The following is a 26,552-nucleotide window of genomic DNA, read 5'->3' as shown; positions in this document are numbered from 1 at the left end:
ACGTGAGTGCACAAACACATTAACATGTGTCTATATATATATATATATATATATATATATATATATATATATATATATATATATATATATATATATATGCTGTTTGCCTTGGAACTTAAGAGATGGTCTCCAAAACCCACTATGTGCTTATCCTAAAATGAGTTACCATATCCCCCGGAAAAGTGAAACCTCTATTACCATAAGAACCTCAACAAAGCCCCAGAGTAGCAGCAGCAACCAAACCCCCTCAATCCAAGCCGAGGAAAACAGAGCAGGCGGCGTGGGGCAGCATAGCACGGCACACAGGACCCACGCCCACAGAGGATATACACCACCGCCAGCACCAGCCTACTGTACCCCGCACGCGAGCGAGCCGGGCATTCAAAATCTCGCCACCTCCCCAACCCCAAGAACCCAAACCCAAACGCATCGATCCACGCCGGCCGCCTCCCCACCTCCGAGTCCGTCCGACGGAATCGAATCCAGCCCGTCGCCATCTTTGCCCTCTCGCCGCAATCAAAACCTTCCTTTCCTTGCCTGTCTGCCGCCAGGATCATCACAGCCCCGAACCAACCCCAATCTCCACCTTTCTTTCCTTTCTTGCCCGCCGCCGCCGCCGCCCGCCATGGTGCACTGCAAGCAGCCGCGCAGGACGCCCGGCGTCCCGGGGAACGGGGGTCGCGCGCGCGCCGGGGGCGGGGGCCAGGCCGTGGCGGCCGACCCCGGCTACATGCGACCGACCAGCAGCTCCGGCGCCAGGGCCGGCCGGGAGGTTGCATCTGCGGCGGCGGTTTCGGCGGCCTCCGCTCCCTCCGCGCAGACGTTGCTGACCAAGGCGGCAGCGCTCGGAGGGAGCACGCCGCTGGCGGCCAGGCAGACCTGCTCCTCCGCCCAGAAGGGCGCCCGCGCCCTCGGCGGTGGCGGCGGGGGCTGCGAGGGGCACCGCGCCTGCCGGTACGCCTACTGCACCTTCAAGGGCCACGCGCCCGCGGCGCCGCCGCTGGGGGCCTTCCTGGCGTCCCGCAGGAGCCTCATCAAGACGGAGCAGAGCATGAAGCACAGGGGGGTCTCCGCCTTCCGCAACCCCAGCAGCAATGCCGCCCGCAAAGGGGACGACGGGCTCTTCGTCCAGGTGGCGTGTCCCGGCGCCCGCCCCAAGACGGCGAGCTCGGGCTCCTGCTGCAGCGGCCTCTCCGCCGAGGAGGTGGAGTCTCCCTACGTCAACTTCGGCCGCCGGAGTCTCCGGGGTGGGACGACGGACAAGTGGGGCGCCTCGGTGGACGGCTCCTGCGGGTCCAGCGACGTCATCTCGGACGGCTTCGCCGACCTGCCAGGGACGGCGAGCTCTCCCTCTCCCTCTCCCGGACGCAAGGAGCAGACTGGTCAAGATGAGAGGAAGGCTTCTTGGGTCGATCAACAAGAAGCAGAGGAGGAGGACTCTGCTGCCTGCTGCAGGTCTGATATCTCAGAGGAGCTGGGTCCAAGATACCAAGGCAACAGCATGTCTAAAGGTGAAATTTCTCTTCCTGAAATCGCTTGTTTCTTTCCAGTTTCAGTTTCCACCACATGGAATGAATTCCAGAAACAACTGCTGACCGTCGGCGAACAATGTCGCAATTCTGCAGATTGCGGCGGCGTTGTCGGCTCTTCACTGGAATCCTCAATGGATGACATATCCAGTGCATTTGGTGGGATGAATTTCCAAGATGCAGGGGCTGATGCCGCGGCGGCAACCAGCCAGGGAAACAAGCTGACCATGTCCAGGAGAAGAACACCTAGAGGCGGGGAGCGAATCCGGGCATTCAACCCCAGGGCCCCGAACTTTCTTCCGGTGGTGCCTGATCCGGATGCTGAAAAGGTTGACCTCAGGCATCAGATGACCGATGATCGCAAGAATGCCGAGGAGTGGATGGTCGATTATGCACTCCGGAGGACAGTGAACAAGTTGGCCCGTGCTCAGAAGAGGAAGGTGGAGATGCTTGTCCAGGCCTTTGAGACTGTTCTGCCACCAGTCCTCGGCGAGAAGAAGTCCGACGACAAGAAAAGCTTTGCCTGCAACTTATAGGTTTTAGAGGTAAGAACAGCTAGGGGTTAAAATCATTTCCAGTAGTAGAATGCATTCATGTGGCACAAATTGTTGGTATGCTGAAGATTTCACTCATGGCGCGGTGTCGAATCTGTACTTGCAGTTTGGGGTTCAAGCTGGAGCAGATGATGGTTATTGGGGTTCTAACTTGGTGGTCACTGCGATATTTGTGCCAGAGACCTGCTCGGTGAGGATAGAGAGCTGCTCACCAGCACCTGAGATCTTGTGCTCATAGCGCAGTTGTACTCGAGAGCCGCTAGGGGTCTCGCTCACTGAGTCAGCTGGTTAGTGTAGTGGCGTAGTGCATGTGTACATAGGTCTGCTGTGCTCATGCTGATATTTTAGCGATGACAAAAATGAGACCTGCAAACTGGCAAGAATATTCAGATGTATTCCTTGCTTGGACAAAGATCAATAAAACTCTTATTGACAGCATGTGTAGCGAGTGCGTGTCTCAGGAATCATGTGTGATCCTTTCGTGTTTGTTTGCATTCTCTGTGATTATAATCAGCAAAAGGGAAGTTCCAGTTTTTTGTCCATCTTATGGATGTGAATGTTTCCATATGCTGCCTATTTGCAATGTGTTAAGTAGTAACTCCAGAAACACAATAAGCAATTAAAACACCTAGTAACCGATGATTGCTGAGACTCTACTTGTGTTATCAATGCAACAAACTGTTGGTTGCAGGTCTAATTTGGTGCCTAATTGAGACAGTAGAACAGATGGTTCAGACCTGCTGGGGTGTAACGATGCAGAACAGGCGTGATCGAATGCCATGTCAGGTAACAAGAGACAGCAGAAGAATTTTCAAATATTCGACAATTTGGTCCAGAGTTTTCTGGTGCGCACCAGAAAATCATTTCCTGGCAAACAAATAAACAAGATTTAGCACGAAAACATAGCCCCAGATAAATGGCACTGAATAGAAACAGCAAGAAAACGCTCCAAACGGATATGACAATAAATGGCACTGAATAGAAACAACAAGAAACGCTCCAAACGGATACGAGGAGAAGGCAGATGGATCAAGCATGAGTCACCATGCATAGATGGCATTAACACTCAAAACCAACAGTCACAAGCCACAACGGGTACAAGGTTTGATGCTCTCACCAACCTGAAGGAGGGATGCTCATGCTCAGCTTGATATGCTCCAATCACACCAACCCCCTGTAACTGAAAGAGAAGCACACAATTCACTGACATGGTGTGCAGCCCAACAACTATTATGGGCCAACAAAGGATATATCAGCATGCATTTAACCTCACATTAACAGCAGTAGGGCATAGCAACTCTGAGGAGTGGATCAGGTCCTTCCGTCGATCACATTTTAGTGCATTTTTCTCTGCACAAAACGTGGAAAGGACAAGAAGTGGGTAAATGCTCCATAGAATATCTAATGATTTTCTGGGAACGTGCATTTTCAGTTTACCACATTGTCAGTATGGCGAAATGGCAGAATGTTTCAAAACTTATAACTAGCAAAAGCAGAATGTCTAATGATATCTTCACTGAGTACAGCAATTATCCAGACTTTCCCACGAATACCGCAATGGATCAAATCAATGGAAATACCACTACGGGTACACTAGCAAATGCCAAAAGCCTCAAGTAAACCAGAGCATGGTAAATGAATAACACGATGATGCGAAACTCAGGAAGAAAAATATTACTATTGTCATTCATGATGGGAATTTACAGGAGTTCATGGCAAAGAAAGGTTACACCATAAAGAAAATCTTAATTAGGCCCTGTTCGGTACCACTCCGCTCCACAACTCCGGGAGCGGAGTTGACGGAGCTGCAGTGTAAAACGGAGGAGTTGCAGTTTCCCCGCTCTGCAGATTTCGGGAGTGGATGATTACCGAACAGGGCCTTAGTATCACAGGATTTATAACTACATCCTTCAGAAGAACTCGGTCTAAGTGATTCTACCAGACTTCGAAACCAGTGGTGCTTGCAATTTAATTTTTCTGACCTTGGTTACGGAACTCGTTTCAACTCTTCAGAAACTTGAACATCTGGGCAGTCGTGCAACAAGAATAGTTTGGAGTTTGCTTTCCTCTGATCGACGAGTATCCTCCAGAATACTCTCTTTGAACAGCTGCAGCGCACCCTCTGCTGAAATTTCTAGCACAGAGTTGTTCAAATCTTCAAGTTTTCCTCTACGCTGGGCATCGAGCAGCAACTTTTCTTTTAGACTGTCAGGAAGACTAGCTAATGCACTGCTTGAAGGACAACAAAAGGAATATATAATAAATAAGAACGACACAAAGGAACTATATACAAGAAGCAAGCTATTCGCATGGCAGGAATGCAACTTACTACTACCTAGTAATCCCCAGAACGAAATCCCACCCCACCTGTATCCGACATGCACAGATTGCCAATGCCCAAGATTGAAGCCCTCTTGGGCAGCGCCCTTCTGCCCTTCGGTTATGACTTCCCTATAGCCCATCTACAGAGAAACCAGAAGCCCTATCATCAAAGTTCTTTGATTGATATCAACGCAAATTCATAACTAACTGATATGAGTGCAACTAACTGTTGTTTGCTGGTCTACTTTGGTGCCAAACTGAGACAGTAGAACAAGATGGTGCAAACCTGCTGGGCTATACAGTGCATAACAGGCTAACCGAATGCCATATCAGGCAACAAGAGGCGGCGGAAGAATCTCCAAAGGTTCGATCATTTCGTCCAGGGATTTCTGGTGCTGCGCACCAAACCATTTCAAATTATGTCCTGCAATGTCATGAGTATAAGATGCAGCCTTGAACAATGCAGACAGACAAAAAGAGTCTGCATGCGGGCCTGGTACTTCATTCAACTCAGGAGCAACCAAGAAATAGTCCCACATGAAACGAAATAAATGGCACTGAATAGGAACAACAAGAAACACTCCAAACGGACATGTGAAGAAGGCAGATGGATCAAGCATGAATCACCATGAATATAACACTCAAAACCAACAGTCACAAGGCACAACGGATACAAAGGTTTGATGCTCTCACCAACCTGAAGCATGCATCACCATGAATAGACGGCATTAACATTCAAAACCAAGATGTTCCAATCACACCAACCCCTGTAACAGAAATAGAAGCAGACAATTTACTGACATGGTGTGCAGTCCAATAACTACCGTGGACCATCAAAGGACATATTAGCATGCAGTTAACATCCCATTAACAGCAGTAGGTCATAGCAACTATGAGAGTGGATCAGGCCCTTCGGTTGAGCAGATTTGAGTGCATTTGCTGAAGCCAGCCGATGCAAACTAGCATTTTCTGTCTGCACAGAACATGAAAAAGAGAAAAGTTGATAAATGCTCGTTAGATATGAAAAACAATGAGACGAGAGGTTTCATCAAATATGCAGTATGCCAATTTCAACAAATATACTTCTACAATACTTAGCATAATTGTCAGTATTACGAAATGCCAGAAATTATCAGAACCTATACACTATCAAAAGTACAATAACTAGTGATATCTGCACTGAGTGCTGAGTGTAACAATTATTCATACTTTCCCAAGAATATATCAATGAAGAATACCAATACACTTCATTAGCAATTGCAGATGCCAAGGGTTAAGTAGACCAGAGCAACGGTTGGGAAAGGAAGAACAGAAAGATGCAACAGTCACAAAGAAATATATTACTATAGTCATTCATAATGTGAATTTACAGGAGTTTCATAGCGTAAAATGGGTGACATGATCTACTGCATCCTTAGTATCACAGTGTTTACAACTGCATCCTTCAGAAGAACTCAGTCTAAGTGATTCTACCAGAGATCAAAATCAGTGGTGCTTGCAATTTCACTTTCACTTTCGACCTTGCTTATGGAGCTCGTTTCAACTCTTCAGGAACTTGAACATCTGGGCATTCGCGCAACAACAGCAGAAGATCATTTGGAATAGTTTGAAGCCTGCTTTCCACTAGCGGAGCATTATCCTGAATAATACTCTCATGGAACATCCGCACTGCAGCCTCTGGTGAAATTTCTTGCACAGAGTTGCGCAAATCTTCAAGTTTCCCTCTATGCTGGGCGTCTAGCAGCAACTTTTCTTTTAGACTATCCGGAAGACTAGCCAATGCACTGCTTTTTTAAGGGCAACAAAAAAACAATAAGAACAGTATATAAGAGGAAGTCTATAAAGAAAACTGTAGTTGGCATGACCAGAAATCCAGTTCACCTAGTAATTCCCCGAACGAGACCCCACTTGTATCCTTCAGGCGCAGATTGCCTATGCCCAAGATTGAAGCCCTCTTGGGCAGCGTCCTTCCGCCCTTCGGATATGCCTTCCCTGTAGCCCATCTACAGAGAAACCAGAAGAGCCTCACCGTCAAACTTCCTGATATCGACGCAAACTCATGATTCATGATTAATCAACAACCATGGAAGTCAAAATAATTATATATTACCTTATGAAGCTGGTCCTGCAAGTGGGCCCATTCTGTGTGTAAGCTGGAACCATGTCCTGGAGAATCTGAATAATCACACCAGGAGGAGCCATCGTCCGCAGCAGCATCTTCACCATTGCCTGAATCGAAATCGGTGGGGGAGAAGACTAGCTGTGATGTCATGGAATGCTACTAATTTTGAAGTTCAAACAGAGCCTACATTGTTTCATTATAAGCAGAAACTGTATCCAGGTAACATATATAGTACATGGCAACAAAAGACAGACGACATAAGGTTGCAAAATCTGGTGATACTGTACATGAGAACAAGGCTAGGGCAGTACCATGCCAATGCCAATAGGTTCCTTCCTGCCTCGATGGTGGTGCCTCCATCGAGAAACCAACGTGGACCTGAAACCCTAAACCACACGTGTTGGGTGTGTGGCATGAAGTAGCCGCGCCCACACGTGTGGGCAATTCTAATGTCTGCCTACACACAGCCCATGTGGGCTGCCTCCTGCTCACACCACACACGGTATGTCGGCGCATGTCAAATATACCACACGTGTGGTGAATATCGGCGTCGTTCTTTTTAGGAAAACACTTGCCTTGAGCCGGCGGATCGCACGCGGGCGATCCACGTCCTCCTCTCTGGGCGCGTGTTCTTAGCGTGTCTCTTTCCGTAATATTTTCTGCAAATATCACGTGTTTTAGAAAATTGTCTTCGGCAACAACTTAAAACGTCAAAACGTGGCCACCACAAGCGTCAAAACGCCCACCATTCAACCGTCGTGTCGCCATCACAAGCTAATAACAATTGTTTGGGGCTAGCTTTAGGCCGTGGAAGCACAAGGCAAAACTAAATTAACTTATCACTAATCTTTCCATCATCGATGCGAAGCTGCCGTGAAGTTTCTCGCGAGAGAAACACGCACGAGGACGAAATATATAACTGACGACCGAGGCGGCCGGCCGGAGCTAGATACACATATACATCCCGGCGAAATATTAGGCCGGCGGGGCATGGAAGGCAGGAGCAAGGCCGCCGCGATGCCGTCGGAGCCGGTGAGGCTCATCAGCTGCTTCGCCAGCCCGGTGGTCCACCGCGCCGAGCTGGCCCTGCGCCTCAAGGGCGTCCCCTACGAGCTCATCGAGGAGGACCTCAACAACAAGAGCGAGCTGCTGCTCACGCACAACCCCGTCCACAAGACCGTCCCCGTGCTCCTCCACGGCGACCGCTCCATCCCGGAGTCGCTCGTCATCGTCGAGTACGCCGACGAGGCCTTCTCCGGCCAGCCGCTCCTTCCCGTCGACCCCCTCGCCCGCGCCAACGCCCGCTTCTGGGCCCGCTTTCTGGACGAGGAGGTACAGGCGTACAGCAACCGCAGTAATTCAGCACCGAGCTTTCAGTTTTCACTGTTCACTCGATGACTCTCCTACATGGTCATGCAGTGCAAGAAGCCGTTCTGGATGGCGCTGTGGACAGACGGCGAGGCGCAGGCTGCGGCGGCGAAGGAGACCAGGGAGAAGCTGACGCTGCTGGAGGCGCAGCTGCCGGAGGGGAAGAGGTTCTTCGGCGGCGACGCCATCGGCTTCCTCGACATCGCCGCCGGCGGGGCGCTCGCGCACTGGATGGGGGTGTTCGAGGAGATGGCCGGGGTGCGGCTGTTCACCGAGGAGGACCACCCGGCGCTGTGGCGCTGGGCGAGGGCGTACAGGGCCGATGAGACCGTGCGGCAGTGCCTCCCGGACAGGGCCCGCGTGCTCGCTGCCTTGGCGGCGAGGAAGGATCTTTATGTTTCCATTGCTAAGGCCATGGCTGCACACAAGTAGCGTACTGGTCAACGCTGCCGAAATCAGGCCTATGTATACATGTCGATGCATATCCGATGTTCTTGGAATAAAAAGAAGTGAAAAGTGCGTCCGCCGCCTCCTATGTTCATGCTTCTTATCCACTCTCACCCGTCCAAGTTGGATTTCTAAATAGGGCCGGACCGGTCTGGATGTTCGAATCCCATAGAGCAGCCCCAAATCGAGGAGCTCTCGCGGAGTTCGGATGTCCGCTACACTGGACTCTGATACCCCGAACCACCCAGAACCCCATTCGGAGCATGCGCATTTTCACAATCTGCCACTATTTCCACACCCGGCGAGATGTCGCCTTCGATCGTGAAGGGGGCGGGGTCCTCGTCTAGGGAAGACTCGTCGTCATCATCCCTGCGGAAGGCGAACCTATCGAGCATCATCCAGTTTGGGGCGGAGCTAGCGGCGGACATGGGAGTGGATCGGCAGGACGTACAAATTCTCTTTTTCTAGGGTTTCAGTGCTGGATGTCGACGGCCGGAAAAGGGGATTTGCGATACGGCCGCGCGCGATTCAACTCCCTTCTTTCTTCGTGGCCTCAGCGCCGTCTAGGCTAGTTGGCGCTCGAAGGTGAGTGGTAGTGGGTCGGCTCAGCAACACTCGTGTGCAGCAAGAAAAAAAATCATCAACAATTCGCGCAAGAAAAAAAAAATCATCAACACTATTATTTTGCATGATGTAGGGTTGAAACTCGCATTCCATCCTGGATGCACTAAGCGCAATAACCATTGCACCGCGATCAATTTGATGTTCTATATCTGAAAACAACACTATTTCACCCTTGTTTCAGTCGTATTATAAATTATTTGAGAAAACAAAACGTTTTTTAAATAACTCAATGTTTTTTAATTTTTTCGTTGATTTTGCAAAAAAGAATCACAGATTTAAAAAAATTCACAAATTTGAAAAAAGTCGATCTATTTTAGAAAATCTTCACGAATTTGAAGAAAGTGCACGGGATTTAAGAACATGTTCACAGAGGGGGTGTGTGCCCGTTTGCGGAAGGGTTTACCGTCCATACCTCGCCTGGCGTGAGACGGCAGGACCGCTTGCCTCAAGCATCTTCGCTATTGGGCCGGCCCAGCGGGAGGGGAGTTAAGCGCTCGTTTTTCCTGTTTTTTCGCATCTTTTGTTCTGTTTTCTTATTTCATTTTTTATTGTATAATATTTGGAAATAGTCTAAATATATAATACAACAATCCCTGTACGTAAATTTCTGAAAATTCTTAATCATGCATTTGAAATATGTTAAACGTGTATACATAGTTTTAATATATGCGAAAAATGTACAACATGTATGAAAAAAGTTGACATCAAAATATAGGTTTGAAAAAAATGTTAATCATGTATTTGGAAAATGTTACAATGTGTATATAATTTTTTTCTGATGTATAAGAAATGTACAAGGTGTGTGGAAGCAAGTAGACATACAAATTATTAAAAAAAAAGTTAAACGTGTACATAAAAATGTTGCTGATGTATTAGAAAAATGTACAACCTGTATCAAACTTATATGTTTGGACAATGTTAACCATGTATTTGAAAAATGTTTAAATGTATATAAAAATGTTTATATGTATACCAAACCTGTATAATAGGTATGGAAAATAAAATAGGCATCAAACTTATATTTCAAAAAATATTGATCATGTATTTCAAAAATGTTAAACGTGTACGAAAAAATGTACCTGGTGTATATGAAAAATGTAAACTTGTGTATATGGAAGAATGTTGACCATGTCTTCAAAAAAGAGTTCAAAACATGTGTTAAAATAATAGTATACATCATGTATTTGAAAAGAAAAGTAGAGTTGATTAAAATGAACACAGATGCTTCCTTCCTTGCGGGATCTAGCACAATGAGTGCAGTCGTCAGGAACAGTGGAGGTCTGCCGGTATTTTCTCTCTATTTTTTTGGGTCTGCCGTTCATCTTGATGGGCGTACGTCCAAACTGGCATTTTGTGGTAGTGCAGTGGAAGCTGTGGGAATTGTAGTTCTTGTTGGTCTCAATGAACTGTGGAAACTGTTTGACTTTTTTATTTATTTAGAAAAGGAGGTTAAACCCCAGCCTCTGCAGCTATCTTTATTAATTATTTCACAAAGGTCTGACAAGAACATACACCGATCTACCCAAAGCCATCACTCATACCTACAAACTCGATAATGTGGAGTGCTCTCACTTCCCATATCTAAAACCGGTGTTGTCGCCGATCCATCCACATAATGTATCGGGATACCTACAAACTCGATAATGTGGAGTGCTCTCACTTCCCATATCTAAAACCGGTGTTGTCGCCGATCCATCCACATAATGTATCGGGACCAACAGCCGGTGCAGCCTACCTAAAGCGCACATCACATGCACACGTCTTATAAGACGCCATCATCATCGGACCACTGACCCATCTTCAGGAGAGAGATCCGCATAATCCTTACCAATCCGGACATCCGTCGACGCCACCACGGTGCCCAACGGCTCCACAGCCCTGCGCTCGTCCGTCCAGACGCAACGACGCCGGAAAATCTGTCGTGCGTAGCACCTGCCAACCAGGCATGAGTCAGCGTAGCACCTGTCCGCCAGGCATGACTTACAGCTCCACCGAGCTCCGTGCAAGATGAAGCCGCTCCACCTCCCGCCTCTGTCTTCCAGCGCTGCTCCACAAACGATGCTCCCAAGAGAGAAACGACACCGTAGTACCGCCATCGTTCGATCTGGAAGACCAGATCCTAGGGTTTCCCCCGAAGCAGCACGAGTGGGTCGACAACAGTTACACGACTATGCCTCCAACAAGGTAACGGCGCAAAATGCCACCATCGCCCGCCAACGGTTCAGTTTTCACCGGCAACTATGTCTCCCCGACTCATAGCCGGGACTAGATGACGAATCACGAGATCCGACTACCCAGCTGCAGGCCGACCACCACTGAGGGAAGAGATGACCACCACCGCCGGCTGCACCGGCCAGAACATATCTGACCGGAGGTGCCGCCGATGCGACAACCAGGCCCTCCACGCCGTCGCCGCCGATCGAAAGGCAAATGGCACGCTGCCGCCGCCGCCACCCGAACAGGGCTGGTCGCCGTGCCCGCAGCCTGCGCCGCCTACGACGCCACCGCGCCACAGCCATCGCTGTCATGCCGATCGGATCGGGCGCGCCTCCACACGATTCGAGGCCCAGCACAACCCCAGAGATGCGGGAGAGAGGTGATGTCCTCCGCCACCGCCGGCGGCCCCCGGGCTTAGGCCGGCGGCGTACCCCGGCGACAGCGGAGGGAGGGGAGGAGGGAGTGCGCGCCGGCGGCGGCTAGGTTTTTGGGCGCCGTTCGAGTCGCCCTAGCGGGCGGGGTGTGGGAGGCGACGCAGTATTTGCTGAATTAGACTATCTAGCATTGGTTCAGGCCCTCAACCCTGAAACAGGCAACACTTCAAAGCTGTCCCCTGTTATCTGTGATATCATGGAGATTTTGAAGCACTTCAAATCCCGTCAGGTCACGTGGGTTGGCAGAGACCAAAACAAAAACAAGTTAGCTCGCAGCCTTGCTGTTCGGGCTAGAAGTTCAGGCGACTTCTTCTGTCTTGTGGACACCCCTAGATAATTCAGGCAAATGCTATAAGATGATTGTAGCCTGGGTGCGTGATCACTCTTTGTGGTCTTTGATCTCAAAAAAAGGAAAAAAACTCTACAATGGAGAATGCCCTCATGCCCCACCATCTAGAATCGGGATACATCTTGATTGATACAAACCCAATAATATCTGTTTGGCTTAAGTACACCGAGGCGATTAGATTATGCTGGTTGTTGAGATGTAGATACATATGTGTATTTCTTGTACAACAAGCCCTCCTCCTTCCATGTATAGTTGAGGACGTGGCTACCCTTTGTACTTATATATACGTGCATATTGCACCCGATCAATACATCGTGAGTTGCATAACCTTCTACATGGTATCAGAGCCATTCTGCTGTGAAGTATATGGACAGGTAAGACGAAAAACAGTGCCATGTGTGGAGAGAAGATTGCGGATGGTGGTGTTGTCGAATTCTTTTCCGTTGTCAGTTTGCAAAGCTAGAATGGGATGACCAAATTGCGTAGATACGTAAGAGTAGAAGGCCGTAAGAGTGGCAGCAACTTCGGACTTCTTACGTAATGGAAAGGTCCACACAAAGTGAGAGTAGTCATCCAAAATAACAAGATAATATGAGAATCCAGTATTACTAGCAACAGGAGAGGTCCAGACATCACTATGGATTAACTCAAAGGGTAACGACGCAACCGTGGATGAAGCACTAAAGGGAAGCGAACATGTTTGCCCAGACGGCATGCGTGACAAGAGTGCACATCCGTTTTATTACATGTAAAAGAAAAATCCCTAATAATGTGACGAAGAGCGGTGGAGCTAGGATGGCCGAGACGGGCGTGCCAAAGATCAACGCCGGCGGAGAGTGCAACTGGTCCAGCATGTGAAGATGATGGAGGCTGGACGGAGTATGTATCGCCGGGACTGTCACAGCGGTGAAGAACCATCCGGGTGAGGGCGTCCTTAACAGAAAAACCAACTTCGTCAAATTCCACAGTTATAGAGTTATCTCGAGAAAGTTTACGAACACAGACTAAATTCTGAATGAGTTCAGGAGACACAAGAACATTATTGAGATAAAGTGGTCTAGAGTTCGAAGGAAAACTGGTAGAACCAATATGAGTGATAGGGAGACCAGCACCATTACCGACAATGATACGAGAAGAAGTGTGAATAGGAGACGCAGAAAAGAGGTTACCCGGGTAAGCGGCCATGTGCGAAGATGCACCGGTGTCCATAAACCAATCGCCACCGCCGGAATAAGCCCCGACCGGAGGCTGCTGATGAAGAGCAGCAAGTAGGGCCGGATCATAAGAGACCGGCGCGGGATAGCCGGAGGAGCCGGTCACGCCTGTGTTGGTGGTTGGCCCGCCATAGCCAACCGGAGCAGGAGAGTAGTAGGCCGGTGGAGCGACCGGACCGGGTTGCGGACCGGCGAAGAATGCCTGATGGCTGGAGGGACCGGGCCCAAGGAGGCTTGGAGCGGGTGGGCGGGGCACGGGCATGGTGTAGGCGTGCACAAACCCTGTCCAGGGGTTGTGGCCACCCCCCAAGGCGGCGTCGGCTGCTGCTGGACAGGCCCGGGGCGCGGCTGTTGCTGCTGCGTCTGGCCTTTGCCGCGGCTGCGGCGCCTCTGGCGCTGCTGCTGCTGGGGCTGCTGCTGCGGCGGTTGTTGAGGAAGAGCCGCAGGAGGAGCCGGTGGCCGCTGCTGGTAGGGGGCGCCGTAGGCGCCTTGCGGCGCGGAAGGCGCCGGTGGCCGGGGCGCCTGGTACGGCGCTGGGATGCCGGGAGGCGCGCCTGAGGGCGCGGGGCCACCGCGCGAGTAGCCAGCGGCGAAGGCGGTATGAACGGCACGGGAGCGAAGATGCTTCAACCGGCGTTCCTCGAGACGAAGATAAGCCACCGCCCGCTCGTAGGTAGGGTTCGCCATGAGGGTGAGGTTGGAGGCGGCGTTGCCGAGATCCTCATTGAGGCCGGCGGTGAGGGTGGAGAGGAGCAACTCGTCGCCCACCTTGAAGCTGATGTCATTGAGCTCGTCGGAGAGGGTCTTGAGACGCATGCAGAAGGCGTCGACGGAGGAGTCGTTTTGATGGCACCCGAAGAACTCCTGCTGCAGGAAGACGATCCGTTGGAGCTTGTTGTCGGTGAAGAGGCCGACGATCTTGTTCCACACCGTGCATGCATCATCCTTGTCGCGAACGACGGTGTGGAAGATGTCCTTGGACACGGTGAGGAAGAGCCACCTGATGATGGTGGCGTCGATCGCTAGCCAGTCGGCGTCACGGTTCAGGACGAAGAGGTTGGCTGTGCCGTCGATGTGGTCCTGCAGGTTATACTCACGAAAGAGGAGATTGAAGTATGTCTTCCAAGCATAAAAATTCGCCTCGTTGTGGGAGAGGATGACCGGAACGCGACGTTCGATGGAAACATCACGGATGTAGGCAGGATCGGGAAGAGTGGCGGCGGTGGAGCCGGCGGAAGAGTCGAAGGGATTCGGCGGCTTCACGACCGGAGGAGTAGAGGCGGCGGACCGGTCGGAGAGGTTGGATCCCGACATGGCAGGAGCTAGGGTTAGGGGCGGCCCGGGCGGGTTAGGGTTTGTAGTGGCTAGGGGTGGGAGAGGCGCGAGGTGATCGCGGGGGCGGGAGCGGAAGCAGTGGGGAAGGTGGCACGGCGGCGGCGAGTAGTCGGCGGCGCGGGCGTGCGAGGGAACTAGCGGCGGTGGCTGGGAAGCGACGGCGACGCGGCTAGGGTAGAGGATCGGAGGAAGGCTGATACCATGTATGGATCTGACGGCTTATTCTGACGCCGATTGGGCCGGCTGCCCTGACACGCGCCGCTCGACCTCTGGTTATTGCGTCTATCTTGAACCATCACTTATCTCCTGGTCGTCCAAGCGGCAGCCCGTTGTCTCCTGCTCCAGTGCTGAAGCGGAGTACCGCGCCGTTGCCAACGTCGTCGCCGAGTGTTCCTGGCTTCGTCAGCTTCTGCATGAGCTCTTGTCTCTGGTTGACAAGGCCACGATTGTCTACTGTGACAATGTTTCTGCGGTCTACCTCTCTGCCAACCCGGTTCATCATCGACGCGCCAAGCACATTGAGATTGATATCCATTTTGTTCGCGAACAGGTAGCTTTTGGTCATGTACGCGTGCTGCATGTCCCTACGTCTCAACAATTTGCTGACATCATGACAAAGGGCTTGTCTACCGCGTCTTTCGAGGAGTTCCGATCCAGTCTTTGCGTCGACCATGGTGCCGCTTCGACTGCGGGGGGTGTTGAGATGTAGATACATATGTGTATTTCTTGTACAACAAGCCCTCCTCCTTCCATGTATAGTTGAGGACGTGGCTATCCTTTGTACTTATATATATGTGCATATTGCACCCGATCAATACATCGTGAGTTGCATAACCTTCTACACTGGTTAACAACCATGGCTAACTCTAGCATGGCCTCATTACTCGCAAATCAAGCAAAGTTGGGTCCAAGTGGCCAGTATACCCCCACAACGGCCGACAAATTGCTCTTTTTTATTCCATCGGATCCACTTTCCACATGCATCGACGTGCATTGACTTTGTATCTCCTTCCTCGTCGTGAAATGTGCTACTTCTGTGCAGCCATGGCCTTGGCAATGGAGACATAGAGGTCCTTCCTCGCAGCCAAGGCGGCGAGCACGCGGTCCCTGTCCGGGAGGCACTGCCGCACGGTCTCGTCGGCCCTGTACGCCCTCGCCCAGCGGCACAGCGCCGGGTGGTCCTCTTCGGTGAGCAGCCGCACGCCGGCCATCTCCTCGACCACCCCCATCCAGTGCGCGAGCGCCCCGCCGACGGCGATGTCGAGGAAGCCGATGGCGTCGCCGCCGAAGAACCTCTTCCCCTCCGGCAGCTGCGCCTCCAGCAGCGTCAGGTTCGCCTTCGTCTCCCTCGCCGCCGCCGCCTGCGGCTCGCCGTCCGTCCACAGCGCAATCCACAAAGGCTTCTTGAACTGCGCGCGCAAACATATAGCAGAGTCGTCGAGTGTTGAACACTGAATTGAATTACTGCGGTTGTTATACCTCCTCTTCGAGGAATCTTGCCCAGAAGCGGGCGTTGGCGCGGGCGAGGGGTTCGACGGGAAGGAGCGGCGGGCCGGAGAAGGCCTCGTCGACGTACTCGACGATGACGAGCGACTCCGGGATGGAGAGGTCGCCGTGGAGGAGCACGGGAACCGTCTTGTGGACGGGGTTGTGCGTGAGCAGCAGGTCGCTCTTGTTGTTGAGGTCCTCCTCGACGAGCTCGTAGGGGACGCCCTTGAGGCGTAGGGCCAGCTCGGCGCGGTGGACGACCGGGCTGCCGAAGCAGCCGATGAGCCTCACCGGCTCCGACGACATCGCGGCGGCGTCGCTCCTCCCCTCCATGCCCGCCTGAATTTTCGCTGGGACGTATGTCTATCTAGCACTCAAGCTCCGGCCGCCAGCTATATAATTCGTCCTGGTGCGTGTGTTTCCCTTGCGACAAACTTCACGGCAGCTTCCCATCGAAGATTAGCGATACGTTAAATTAATCATGCCATGTTCTTCCACGCCTGAAAGCCCACCTTTCGCATCTCTAAGCGACAGTTATCAGCTTGTGATGACGACACGGCGTTTTGATATTTTTTTCATGGTATAATTCGTGTCGTATATTAATATCGTAATACAAGTTGCCAACCAATCTATGGTTGGATGGTTAAAGGGACAGTAGTATTCTCAGCCCACCAGGAATCAAGTCCAGATGCTCGCGTTATTTCTGGATTTATTTCAGTATTTCTGGCGATGCGTTTTTAGTGAGAGGAGACGTCATGACTGAAGAATACAGAACTTGACACTAACGCCCGTCACCTGCCTACGGCACCATCACAACTGCCACCAAAGGAAAAAACATGACAAAACATCTCCTCATCCGATCTCGACGCAGCCGATGTCATTGCCGTTGAACGAATCAGACCAAGGCAACACCTCGGACACGCCATCGAACTCCAGATCGGACACCCCGGTACGACTAAAAGGTCGGAAGAGTAAACCATACATGCCCGACACGACCTAGCAGATGATCCACATCTTCCACACGCCACCTATGCACACCACAATTTGCATCTGCTCCTAGACTACCTCCTAAGCTTTGGACCGGCACTGGAGCACACGTTGTTGCAAGGACGAAGCCCGAGGACACAAGTCAACCATGAGAATGGCGTCGTCGCCATACCATACTTGCTTGAACAGAAAGATTTCCAAATCCAACCCCAATGCGGATCATTTCCTTCGGAAGGATCTGCAAATTCTTTATTTAGCGCCGTCATCGTCATCGTCGAAACCAACCCAAAACCCTAATCTACTAATGCCTAAAACTATCCACACGCGTAGATCCTGGGATCCCCCTCACCACCGATGACTGAGGTCCCCGACGGAGGGAAGCTCCCTGGCAGCTGGACGACGGCCACGGAGGGAAGCTCCCTGGCAGCTGGAGGATGGCGGAGGGGAGCTCCCTGGACTATGTCTTTCTACACGGTGTTTGAAGCTGGGCGTTTTCTTCAGTGTATTGGATGTACTCTGAATATAATACCATGCCTTATACTAGCATTCTACAACGGGACGTCTATGCGGAAAAAAAGAAGAGATAAGAAGAAAAGGAACGGGAACGAAATGGCACGTTTGGCAAATAATCGGGGCTCCGCATTGGGCGCCCCGACTGAGCCGGTCCATTTCCGTTTTTTCCTGTTATCTTTCATTACATTTCCTTTGACCTTTCTTATATTTTTTCAGTTTTTTCTAAAACTATAGTTTTTCTTTTATGCTTACTTTTTCTATTAAGTTTATTTTTTTCTTTTCAAACATGTCCAAATTTTCAAATACTTTTAAAATTTTAAAAATGTTCTTGTTTTCAAATTCGTCCAGAATTTAAAAAACTATTCTATAAAATTCAGGAATTTTAAAAATAATTCATGACAATTTCAAAAAAAAGTTTCCCATTTTCACTTTTCCATAAATTTTAAAAATGTTCCCATTTCAAAAACTATTTGCTATTGACAATTTTTTTTCAAAATCTTTACACGCTGTTTGTTGTTTTTCAAAATGTTCAAAAATTCAGAATTTTATTTTTTTTCAAAATGTTTGGAATTTCAAAAAATTTCACATTTCAAAAAGTGTTTGAATATCATTTTTTTGCATTTTCAAAATTGTTCATAATTTCAAAAGATATTCACAGTTAACAAGAAAATGTTAGAAAATTTTCAAAAATGTTTTATCCGCAGCTGGATATGCCCTTTTAGAAATTTGCGGTGTTCAACAGTCACGAACTTTCATCAATTCTGGTGGCTTGCAACGACACTCTGGAACGAGTGGTCGTGAGGTTGATCACATGTGCTAGCACTGCTGTTTTTTCGGGTTTTTTCAAGTAGCACCGTTGCGCTACAGTAATCACTGTAGTACACCTGCTAATGGGCCAACACAGCCGGGGGATGTGCGCCGTGCGACATGCGGCAAATGAACGCAACGCCTGGCGTATAGGAGCTCTTCGTCAATGCAGATCAAAATTCTTGCCAGGGCTATGTATCGCCCATGCAGATTGCTATGGAATCACTTACGAGTGGACGCCGGCCCATTACTTATTTATCATGCCATGCCAGTGCTCGTTTCGCATCCAGTCAGCCTTTCGATTGGCTTAGTTTTTTGTTTTATTTGGTTTTTCATTTTTTGGATTTTCTTTTTAGCTTCTTTATACTTTGATTTTCTTTGTTTCTTCTCTATTATTTTTTTCCTTTTTATGTTTTGTTTTTATAACCTGTCTACCTTTTTTCTTTTTCTAACACATATATACTTTTTCATACGCATTGTACATTTTTTATACATTTATAACAATTTTATACACATTTAACATTTTTGAAATACATGTTTAACTTTTTAACAAAAACATGTTTTGAATATATTTTCCTGTTACATTGTAAAGAAACATGTTTTGAAAAAAAATCAAATGATAAAAAGCAAATATTTTTCTACATTGTAGAATCATTTTTGTCATAAATGCAGTTTTTTAAACTCGGGAAGATTTTCTAAAATGTGACGTACATTTTTCTAATGTATGTACAGACTGCACAGACTTCACATTCCATGAAAAAGTGATAAAGGAGTTTTCAAGAGCAAGAAAAAAGAAGCACTGCAGGGTGTAAGCTTTCTGTTCTTGTCATGCATAGATTGGAGAAGGAAAGCATGCATGTATCAGACAGACGACTAGATAGATTGAAACAAATTAAAAGGCATAGGCGAATGTACCTCCTTTTTGTTCTTCTTTGGAGATAAGAAAATTATTCTTCATTTTTTACTTTACCAAGTTGTTGTGTCTCTCTCAAACAAAATTATGTTTGTTCTTCCTTCAAATAATTACTGTGTATATGAGAGTTGATTTTGTTCCCCTCCCCCAAACAGTATCTCTGGTTTTATTCGACACTGGATGTGTTGATTTGTTGCGAAGTATGGCTTCTTTCCCTACCGTGTCTTGCTATGGATCGGGTGAGGTTCTTATACTAGGATGAAAAAAGGTTGAAATTGGGAAGTCTCTAGATATAATACGTGTCCCTGACTTGTTTAAATTAGAATGTACAAAATTATGATGAGCACATGACCACAATGAAACATGATGATGCATTATGAAAGATGAAGAAGCCCGATAAAATGATTTCAAAACAACTTGAACTTGTTATAACTTGAAATTCACCCTGAAACAATTTGAACTGCATTCGCACACAGTGAAACATTATGTAGCGATTGAAACACAGTGATACCAATTGAAACTGTTTTTGAACTTGTGTAGCCTTCAACAAATACTTGTTGAAACTCACACATGCAAGAGATTTTTTTACATGATATTTTTTTGACGAAATCGGATAAACAACATTCATTTTCCGTGTTACAGAATGGAACATCATGATGAACAAAGAACACAATGAAAATAACATGTTGCACCGTGAAACCTCATGAAACATCGATCACACACAATGAAACATCCGCCACCCTGAATGAAACCTCATGAAACACATGTCACGATTCTAAAGAGTTTCATGCTCATGGCATCATGTGTCATGTTTCCAAACATTTCACTCCTTTGGATTGGGGAAATGCCACCTCAATGAGAGCTTGGCCCCGAGGCGGATGCGGTGATCATGCGCACCCACGGGCTGCTGCTGCTCTCCGCCAGCGCACAGGCAGCGGCGGCCACGTTGGGCGCCTTCGCGCCGAACCCCTCTAGGATCTCCTCGACCTGCACCACATTCGCGCATGCCATCAGCCCCGTCACCTTCTTCCACCTGTCCTGGCCTTCGCCTCCACGGTCGCCGTGGCTGTCGGCAGCTGCCCTGGGCACCTGCACGCCCACAGGACCGAGTTCATATCCCACGACATCCTGCTCTTCGTGCCGCTCCTCCTCTTCTTCCTCCCAGCTGTCGGCGTACTCTTCACTGCTGTAGCCCTTTGATTCGTACATGTCGATCCATCTCCATCCATGATCCATGCCTAGCGAGCTTGTTCGCTATATGTGCTATGGAGTCGAGTATCGTATCTATCTATTAGCTGATGGTTGATTAGTGTGGCGCTAATGCTATATACCTAAATTCTCTTAACATGCACACATGCCACCTCATCACCACACTAACCCTTTCTCCTAACATGCTTGGGAAATGGCATTTATATAGCAGTTTGTCTAATTCACATCTAGATGTTTTTTAAGGATGTCACATCTAACCTCCCACAAATATATAATGGAGCAACAAGAAACAAAAAAAAACTAGGACAAAAAAATAGACCAGAAACAGAGTGAAAATCAGCTTAGATGTGACATAACTATGTCACATCTAGATATGTCCTAGACAGACCCTTTATATAGTTCTCAACATGCACATATTTCAACTCACCACACATGCGACCTCATCAATCACACTAATTATATCTCTCTTAACATGCATGAAAAATGCAACTTATGTTATCTATTTTAATTTTTATTTAAATTTCATCAAAAAATATTGCATTCAGTCCCCGCAGCAAGGCTCGGGGTATCATCGTATTGTTAATTAGTGTGCCGCTGTGAGGGAATTAATGACCACATATAGTAGTAGTACGTAAGAATAGCGTTCCTCGTATCAGTAATGTTCATATGATGCACAGTGGGATCCATGGATGCATTCTTCTATCTAGCTAGTTAATATATGCATGGAGATGGAGCTGTAAACGGAAAGACACTTCTATATTAAGTAATGTTCATATGATGCACGGTGGAACCATGTTTCTGTTTAATGCTGAAATCTGTGATAGTTTACAAAATGGCAAAACATCGTTGTTGGACGCCACGTTGACACCATCCCCTACGTCGCATTAATTTTTGACTAAACCACATCACAAAAGCGAGATTATGGTGCTAAGCATGTATTTTGTGAGTTCGTGAACTAGATGGTTGTGCTACCTAGTACAACACTCATGGCCATGCCGGCACAACTTTTCTTTCCTTGAAGACTGGTGGAACACAAACACAATAGGCAAGGACAAGATGCGTCGGTTGACTTTTAGAGAGGCCAAAACATATGTCGTCTCCAATATTTCGAAAGAGCAAAATCCTTGTATTTCCAACGAGCCCGCCTTCTCGGTTTCTGGTGCGGCGATATCCCACGAATGAAATTACCTGGCGATGTTTGTCCTTTAGCCCATAAATACAGTCCTTGAGTTTATCCTCTCTATTTTCTCTTAATTTTAATTGATGACCCTTTTCTTGTTCTTTCTATCTTAAGACACATGTCATGGTTCCAAAGAGTTTTATGTTAATTTCAAAATTAGTCTTATTGAAAGATCACGTCGTGACAAATGTAATTATCAAAATGGATCGTAAATCCGATTTCAAGTGTGTAGAAGATATTTACCAATTAAACTTGTGCGTGAAGATTTAATAGACATTAGTAGAAAAACTACCTTACGTGAGACACATTAGTCCCGGTTCGATTTTGGCCCGGTACTAATGGTACCATTAGTCCCGGTTCGAACGGCTATGCATTAGTCCCGGTTCGTGTTGGTACTAAAGGTGTGGTGGCAGACTGGCGTCAGGCCGGGGCCCCACGAGCCCCTTTAGTGCCGGTTTGTGACACAAACCGGGACTAAAGGTCTAACGTATAGTCCCGGTTTGTGTCACAAACCGGCACTAAAGGGGTCTTAACCTATAGTCCCGGTTGGAGACACAAACCGGCACTATAGGGCAATTTTCAAACTCTACCCCCCCCCCCCCCCCCCCCCCCGTGTATCGCCATTTCAGTTTTGAAAAAAAACCCAAAAGAAAATGATAAAAACTTCAAAAATTAAAATCCTTCGAGATTTAGCTATGTTATTACATCTAGTAGTTAGGGAAATTTAAAAACATAAATTTTGACATGTTTTGCAAAAAACTGTTAAGTAAAACGACTATATCTTTTGCATACAATGTAAAAAAACGTATAATATATCAAAATGTTCAACACGAAAATCCGCATCTGATTTTGACGGCGTAGGCCATTTTGCAAATTTTTAGAATCCTCAAATTCTGAAAGGAAAAAAAGTTATGCTCAAATTTTAGTTTTTTTAATTTTGGTTAAATCTGGTCAAACTGTGGTCAAACTACTTACTCGAGAAATATAGTGTTACTAAATAATTATTCAAGAACATTAGTGTTATTAAATAAATATTTTAGTTTTTTTGAATTTTGGTCAAATCTGGTTAAACTATGGTCAAACTACTTATTCAAGAAATATTAGTGTTACTAAATAATTATTATTATTTAGAATAATACTTTCAAACTCAAACAGTGAAACGTGTCACTTCATGCTAAAGCTAAAATCCTGAGGGTTAATAGGATTGACAGCTTACTATTGTCAAGAAAACAACAAGTGCAGACTTGGAAACTAGGGGGAATAGAACTCAGAAGTTAAGCGTGCTCAGGCTGGAGTAGTGTACACTTGAGCAGTTACGAGGGGTGATTAGAGACTAAATTGTCAAATAATTCAGAAAATTGGAAATCGAAAAAAATCAATTATTTTTCAAAAAATTCAAAAAAAAAAAACCTTTAGTCCAGGTTGGTGTTACCAACCGGGAGTAAAGGTCCCCCAGACCACGGCGCGAGCTCGTGCCACGTGGTTGGCCTTTGGCCCCGGTTCGTGTTGAACCGGGACTAAAGGGGGACCTTTAGTCCCCACCCTTTAGTGCCGGTTCCAGAACCGGGACTAAAGATCATTACGAACCGATACTAAATGTCGTTTTTCTACTAGTGAGAAGACTTGGGTGTTGGAAGAGAGAGAATCTATACTCACCTCGTTGCGGGAATCCCATGGTTGTGTGCATGGTATTGTGTGACACTAAAGCATTAAGTGTATAGCTAATAGATTGACTACAGCGAACCAACATGTGGTTGGATGGTTAGGTGGACAGTGGTATCCTCAACCCATCAGAGTTTAAGTCCTGGTGCTCGCACTTATCCTGGATGTATTTCAGAATTTCCGACGATGCGCGTTCAGTGAGAACTGGGAAGAGACGTTTCCGTCGACTACAAGTACTTTGGGTAGGGTGTGCGTGTGTGCGTTCAAAGAGGTGAGTGTTTGCGTTTGTACTGTGTTAAGGAAAACAGATTGACTACATAAAATAAAAATTATTTCAGGAATTTCGGTGGACAGGGCACACATCTTGAGAAAAGAACGGATGGCGCATGCATGCATGGTACTACTAAGGTGCAGCTAGCATTAGTGTGAATAAGAACGTGGAAATCCACTCTCGGTACCCAATAGCTAGCATTGGTGTGAACAAGTTTGACAAGAGTAGCTAGCATTTTCTTTTCTTTTTACGGAGAAAGACCAGGTACCATTCTTGAATGTGTAACTTTTCATCTTGTCACGCTAGGCGAAATGTGAGTCCTGGCTGTTGCACTGCAGTCCATTCTAGTGCCAGGCAACTTTTTCTTTTGCAAAGGCTAATGCAAGATGACCTGAAACTACATTTTCTCAGTGCAAAATGCATGGCTTGCATGTGAGTGCAGGCCCCACATACAAGATGCCTTATACCATTGACCATACATATCATGCATACTCACTCTTCGGTTCTATATTTTCCTCATGGAATTAGCATCCAAGTTTTTACTTTTTTCCCCCAACAATTATGTATTATTATCTGCTGGCACATGACCGTGCAACCCAAAGCAAAAGTAATGTGGTGCAAGCAAAGCAAAGGATCTAGAGCACGTACGTAGTTCCATGGATGGGTGCTTGCTAGCTACTGCTTTGCTACACCACCACCCCGCCCAACGGCCAGAAACGGAAACCTAGCTAGCTAGCTGCAGCATCCATCATATGCACTGCAATGTAATGCAACCCAAGCAAAGGATTAGAGTAGCTAGTCTCTTTCTGGTCTCTGATCGGTCGAGGCACAGCCCAGGCAGCTCGAACCTCCGGTCACACACAGACACACATGCCGCAGCTAGCTACTTTCGTTTTTCTACTCCGGAGCTGGCGATGGATGCTGGTGGTGCCGTGGGTGCTGGAGCAACAGCTTATTACCTTCGGTTTCAAGTTTGTATATAGTACATGGAATGTACCCAAAGCAGTGCACATTTTTATGATTTGTGCACTCAAAATTTTAACTCTTACTCAACGAGCACGCTTACTATTGGTTCCAAAGAGTTTAATGTTCATTTCATCATGCTTTAAAAGTGAAATTTCAGTTATCCCAAAATATATTCAAAATTAGTCTGATTTGAAAGATCTCATCGTGACGAATGTAATTATGCAAATGGATCATAAATTCGACTTCAGGTGTACAAAATATTCACCATTTTAGCTTGTGTGTGAAGATTAAATAGAAGACTTGGGTGTTGGAAGAGAGAGAATCTAGGTAGTTTCGCCTGGTTGTGGGAATCCCTGGAGATCATTACGGTGCGGCTCCCATCTTTTTCCCCTCCCGACCCACCCCTCTCGCGTCGCCTCCGTAGGCGACGGGGAGGGAACCCTAGCCGCCGCCGGTCTCCTCCCCTCCTCCCGCCCCCCTCCTCCACCGCCGCCGCCACAGGGCGCGCCCAGGAAAAGCCTGGCCGGCGCTGGCGGTGGCGGGCCTTCTCGTCCCCCGCGTGTGGCGCAGGTGCGGGCTGCTTCCACGGGCTAGCGCCGCAGTTGGTGGGTCGCGGCGGCGCATCGGGTGCCCTTCCGACGACGACGGCTGGTGGTTGCCGCGGCGCGTCGGGCTGCTGGCTGGAGGGGCGCACTTGCTGCTCCCATGCCCCGATCCGGCGCTGGGAGCTGTGGGCGGCGCGGGGCCGGCGGCCGCTGCGGGTCCTGGACGGCGGCGGCGGCCGGCCGTGGTGGCCCGGTGAGGTTCGGTGGTGGCAGTTGTTGCTGGCGGCTGCTGGATGTCATGGGGTGGCGGGGCGTGCTTGGGGAGGCGGTGATGGACCTTGCGGATCTGCATCAGGGGCTCGTATGGCCGCCGTCTCGTGGGCGACGCGGGATATGGTGGCGCGGGCCGGCCGTTGCCGGTGGCTACGGGTGCTGGTGGTGGTGCGGCGTGGTGGTGTGCCCTGTCGGGAGGGTCCGGCGGTATGGCCGCGGTGACCGGCTTGACTGGGGTGCGAGTGGAGCGGGTCGGTGGGGGCGGCGGCGCTCTCTGGTGGTCATGCCCCATCGGCGGCGCAGCGTGGCGGATGTGATCTTCCTTATCCTCGGTCTAGAATGGCTATGATCGGGGGCGCGTGCTCGGGAGGATCTGAGCGGGTCCCGAGGCGTGTCGGAGTTGCCGCTCTGGGTAGGTGAGATTGGGCTCGATCCGGGATGTACCCACGGGCTGCGAGCCCCTCCCTCCGTGGATACGGTGGTCGTTGGTGGTGGTCGGGACTTCACGGTACTGTCGGGCAACACGGGGTCGAGGGCCACGGACATGGCGTTGTCTGAGTCTACTTGGCGACGGCCGTCGGGAATCATGGAGGTGTGTCCCCCATAGTCCACCGGGATTGGCTGGGGACACAGGGCTGGGGCCCCTACCGTGGTGGCACCGGCCCAGCCTCCGTGGCCCATGCCGGGCTAGGAGTGAAAGATGTGGACTTTCGCTCTTCCTACTATGGCTGGTATCTCTGTGGTGTGGGCGGTGGGTGAGGTCTTGGACTTGGATGCCGGAGCGGCGGCTCCGGATGGTGGTTCGCATGGTTGGCTCTCCGGCGGGCGCCATGTCGGCGGTGGTGGCTCCCTTCTTGGTCGTGCGGGCGACGAGAGGGGTAGCAGTTGGTGGCTCGGGCGCGTCCTCTACTGGACGTCGCCCAGATCTGGATCTGGGGTCTGGGCACGCCGCGTTTGCCCTAGGGCCTCGGTGACTTAGGGGGGGGGGTGCCGAGCGAAAGCTCCGCGCTTTTGCGCCGGCGACGACGACGCTTGCGGGCGCCGTTCTCTTTTTGAAGACGTCGTCGTGGATCTCCTCGCCGCGTCAGAGTTCCGGGTGAAGACCCTTGCCCGGTGGGGCTAGGCAGCGACGATGCTCTGCGCCGTTCTCTCTCTTGGGGGCGTTGTCTAGGAGCTTTGGTGTCCTAGGGTGTTGCTTGATTGTGCTCCATTCTCCCTGTGAT

The 26,552-nt window shown here is 48.9% G+C and overlaps 4 protein-coding genes across 4 annotated transcripts; 2 read left to right on the top strand and 2 right to left on the bottom strand.

The window, feature by feature from the left end:
• The first annotated feature begins 382 nt into the window (after positions 1–382).
• LOC109746992 (uncharacterized) lies at positions 383–2,521 on the top strand. The gene is made up of 3 exons (XM_020306081.3): positions 383–1,511; positions 1,626–2,074; positions 2,190–2,521. Exons 1-2 carry the CDS (start codon positions 626–628, stop codon positions 2,063–2,065), a joined length of 1,326 nt encoding a protein of 441 aa, XP_020161670.1. The 5' UTR covers positions 383–625; the 3' UTR covers positions 2,066–2,074; positions 2,190–2,521.
• Positions 2,522–5,737: 3,216 nt separating this feature from the next.
• Positions 5,738–6,903, bottom strand: LOC109746973 (uncharacterized). The gene is made up of 4 exons (XM_020306064.2): positions 6,839–6,903; positions 6,516–6,634; positions 6,287–6,408; positions 5,738–6,189 (listed from the first exon to the last, which is right to left on the bottom strand). The coding sequence occupies exons 1-4, from the start codon at positions 6,885–6,887 to the stop codon at positions 5,931–5,933; spliced, it is 549 nt and encodes a 182-aa protein (XP_020161653.1). The 5' UTR covers positions 6,888–6,903; the 3' UTR covers positions 5,738–5,930.
• A 509-nt stretch (positions 6,904–7,412) lies between these two features.
• LOC109746993 (glutathione transferase GST 23) lies at positions 7,413–8,417 on the top strand. The gene is made up of 2 exons (XM_020306082.4): positions 7,413–7,859; positions 7,947–8,417. Exons 1-2 carry the CDS (start codon positions 7,518–7,520, stop codon positions 8,325–8,327), a joined length of 723 nt encoding a protein of 240 aa, XP_020161671.1. The 5' UTR covers positions 7,413–7,517; the 3' UTR covers positions 8,328–8,417.
• A 6,816-nt stretch (positions 8,418–15,233) lies between these two features.
• Positions 15,234–16,411, bottom strand: LOC109746977 (glutathione transferase GST 23). Its single transcript, XM_020306066.4, has 2 exons — positions 15,995–16,411; positions 15,234–15,924 (listed from the first exon to the last, which is right to left on the bottom strand). The coding sequence occupies exons 1-2, from the start codon at positions 16,334–16,336 to the stop codon at positions 15,544–15,546; spliced, it is 723 nt and encodes a 240-aa protein (XP_020161655.1). The 5' UTR covers positions 16,337–16,411; the 3' UTR covers positions 15,234–15,543.
• Between the last annotated feature and the right edge of the window lie 10,141 nt (positions 16,412–26,552).

The sequence above is a fragment of the Aegilops tauschii genome, chromosome 3 (genome assembly GCF_002575655.3).
Source record: "Aegilops tauschii subsp. strangulata cultivar AL8/78 chromosome 3, Aet v6.0, whole genome shotgun sequence".
NCBI lineage: Eukaryota > Viridiplantae > Streptophyta > Magnoliopsida > Poales > Poaceae > Aegilops > Aegilops tauschii.
This window is presented reverse-complemented; position numbering and strand designations above follow the sequence as displayed.

Coding starts and splice junctions, on each gene's coding strand:
- LOC109746993 (XM_020306082.4), top strand. CDS start 7,518: ATGGAAGGCAGGAGCAAGGCCGCCGCGATGCCGTCGGAGCCGGTGAGG. Junction 7,860..7,946: donor CCCGCTTTCTGGACGAGGAG/GTACAGGCGTAC, acceptor ATGGTCATGCAG/TGCAAGAAGCCGTTCTGGAT.
- LOC109746973 (XM_020306064.2), bottom strand. CDS start 6,887: ATGGAGGCACCACCATCGAGGCAGGAAGGAACCTATTGGCATTGGCAT. Junction 6,409..6,515: donor TGCAGGACCAGCTTCATAAG/GTAATATATAAT, acceptor GTTTCTCTGTAG/ATGGGCTACAGGGAAGGCAT. Junction 6,190..6,286: donor CTCGTTCGGGGAATTACTAG/GTGAACTGGATT, acceptor TTAAAAAAGCAG/TGCATTGGCTAGTCTTCCGG.
- LOC109746977 (XM_020306066.4), bottom strand. CDS start 16,336: ATGGAGGGGAGGAGCGACGCCGCCGCGATGTCGTCGGAGCCGGTGAGG. Junction 15,925..15,994: donor CAAGATTCCTCGAAGAGGAG/GTATAACAACCG, acceptor TTGCGCGCGCAG/TTCAAGAAGCCTTTGTGGAT.
- LOC109746992 (XM_020306081.3), top strand. CDS start 626: ATGGTGCACTGCAAGCAGCCGCGCAGGACGCCCGGCGTCCCGGGGAAC. Junction 1,512..1,625: donor AGGCAACAGCATGTCTAAAG/GTGAAATTTCTC, acceptor GCAATTCTGCAG/ATTGCGGCGGCGTTGTCGGC.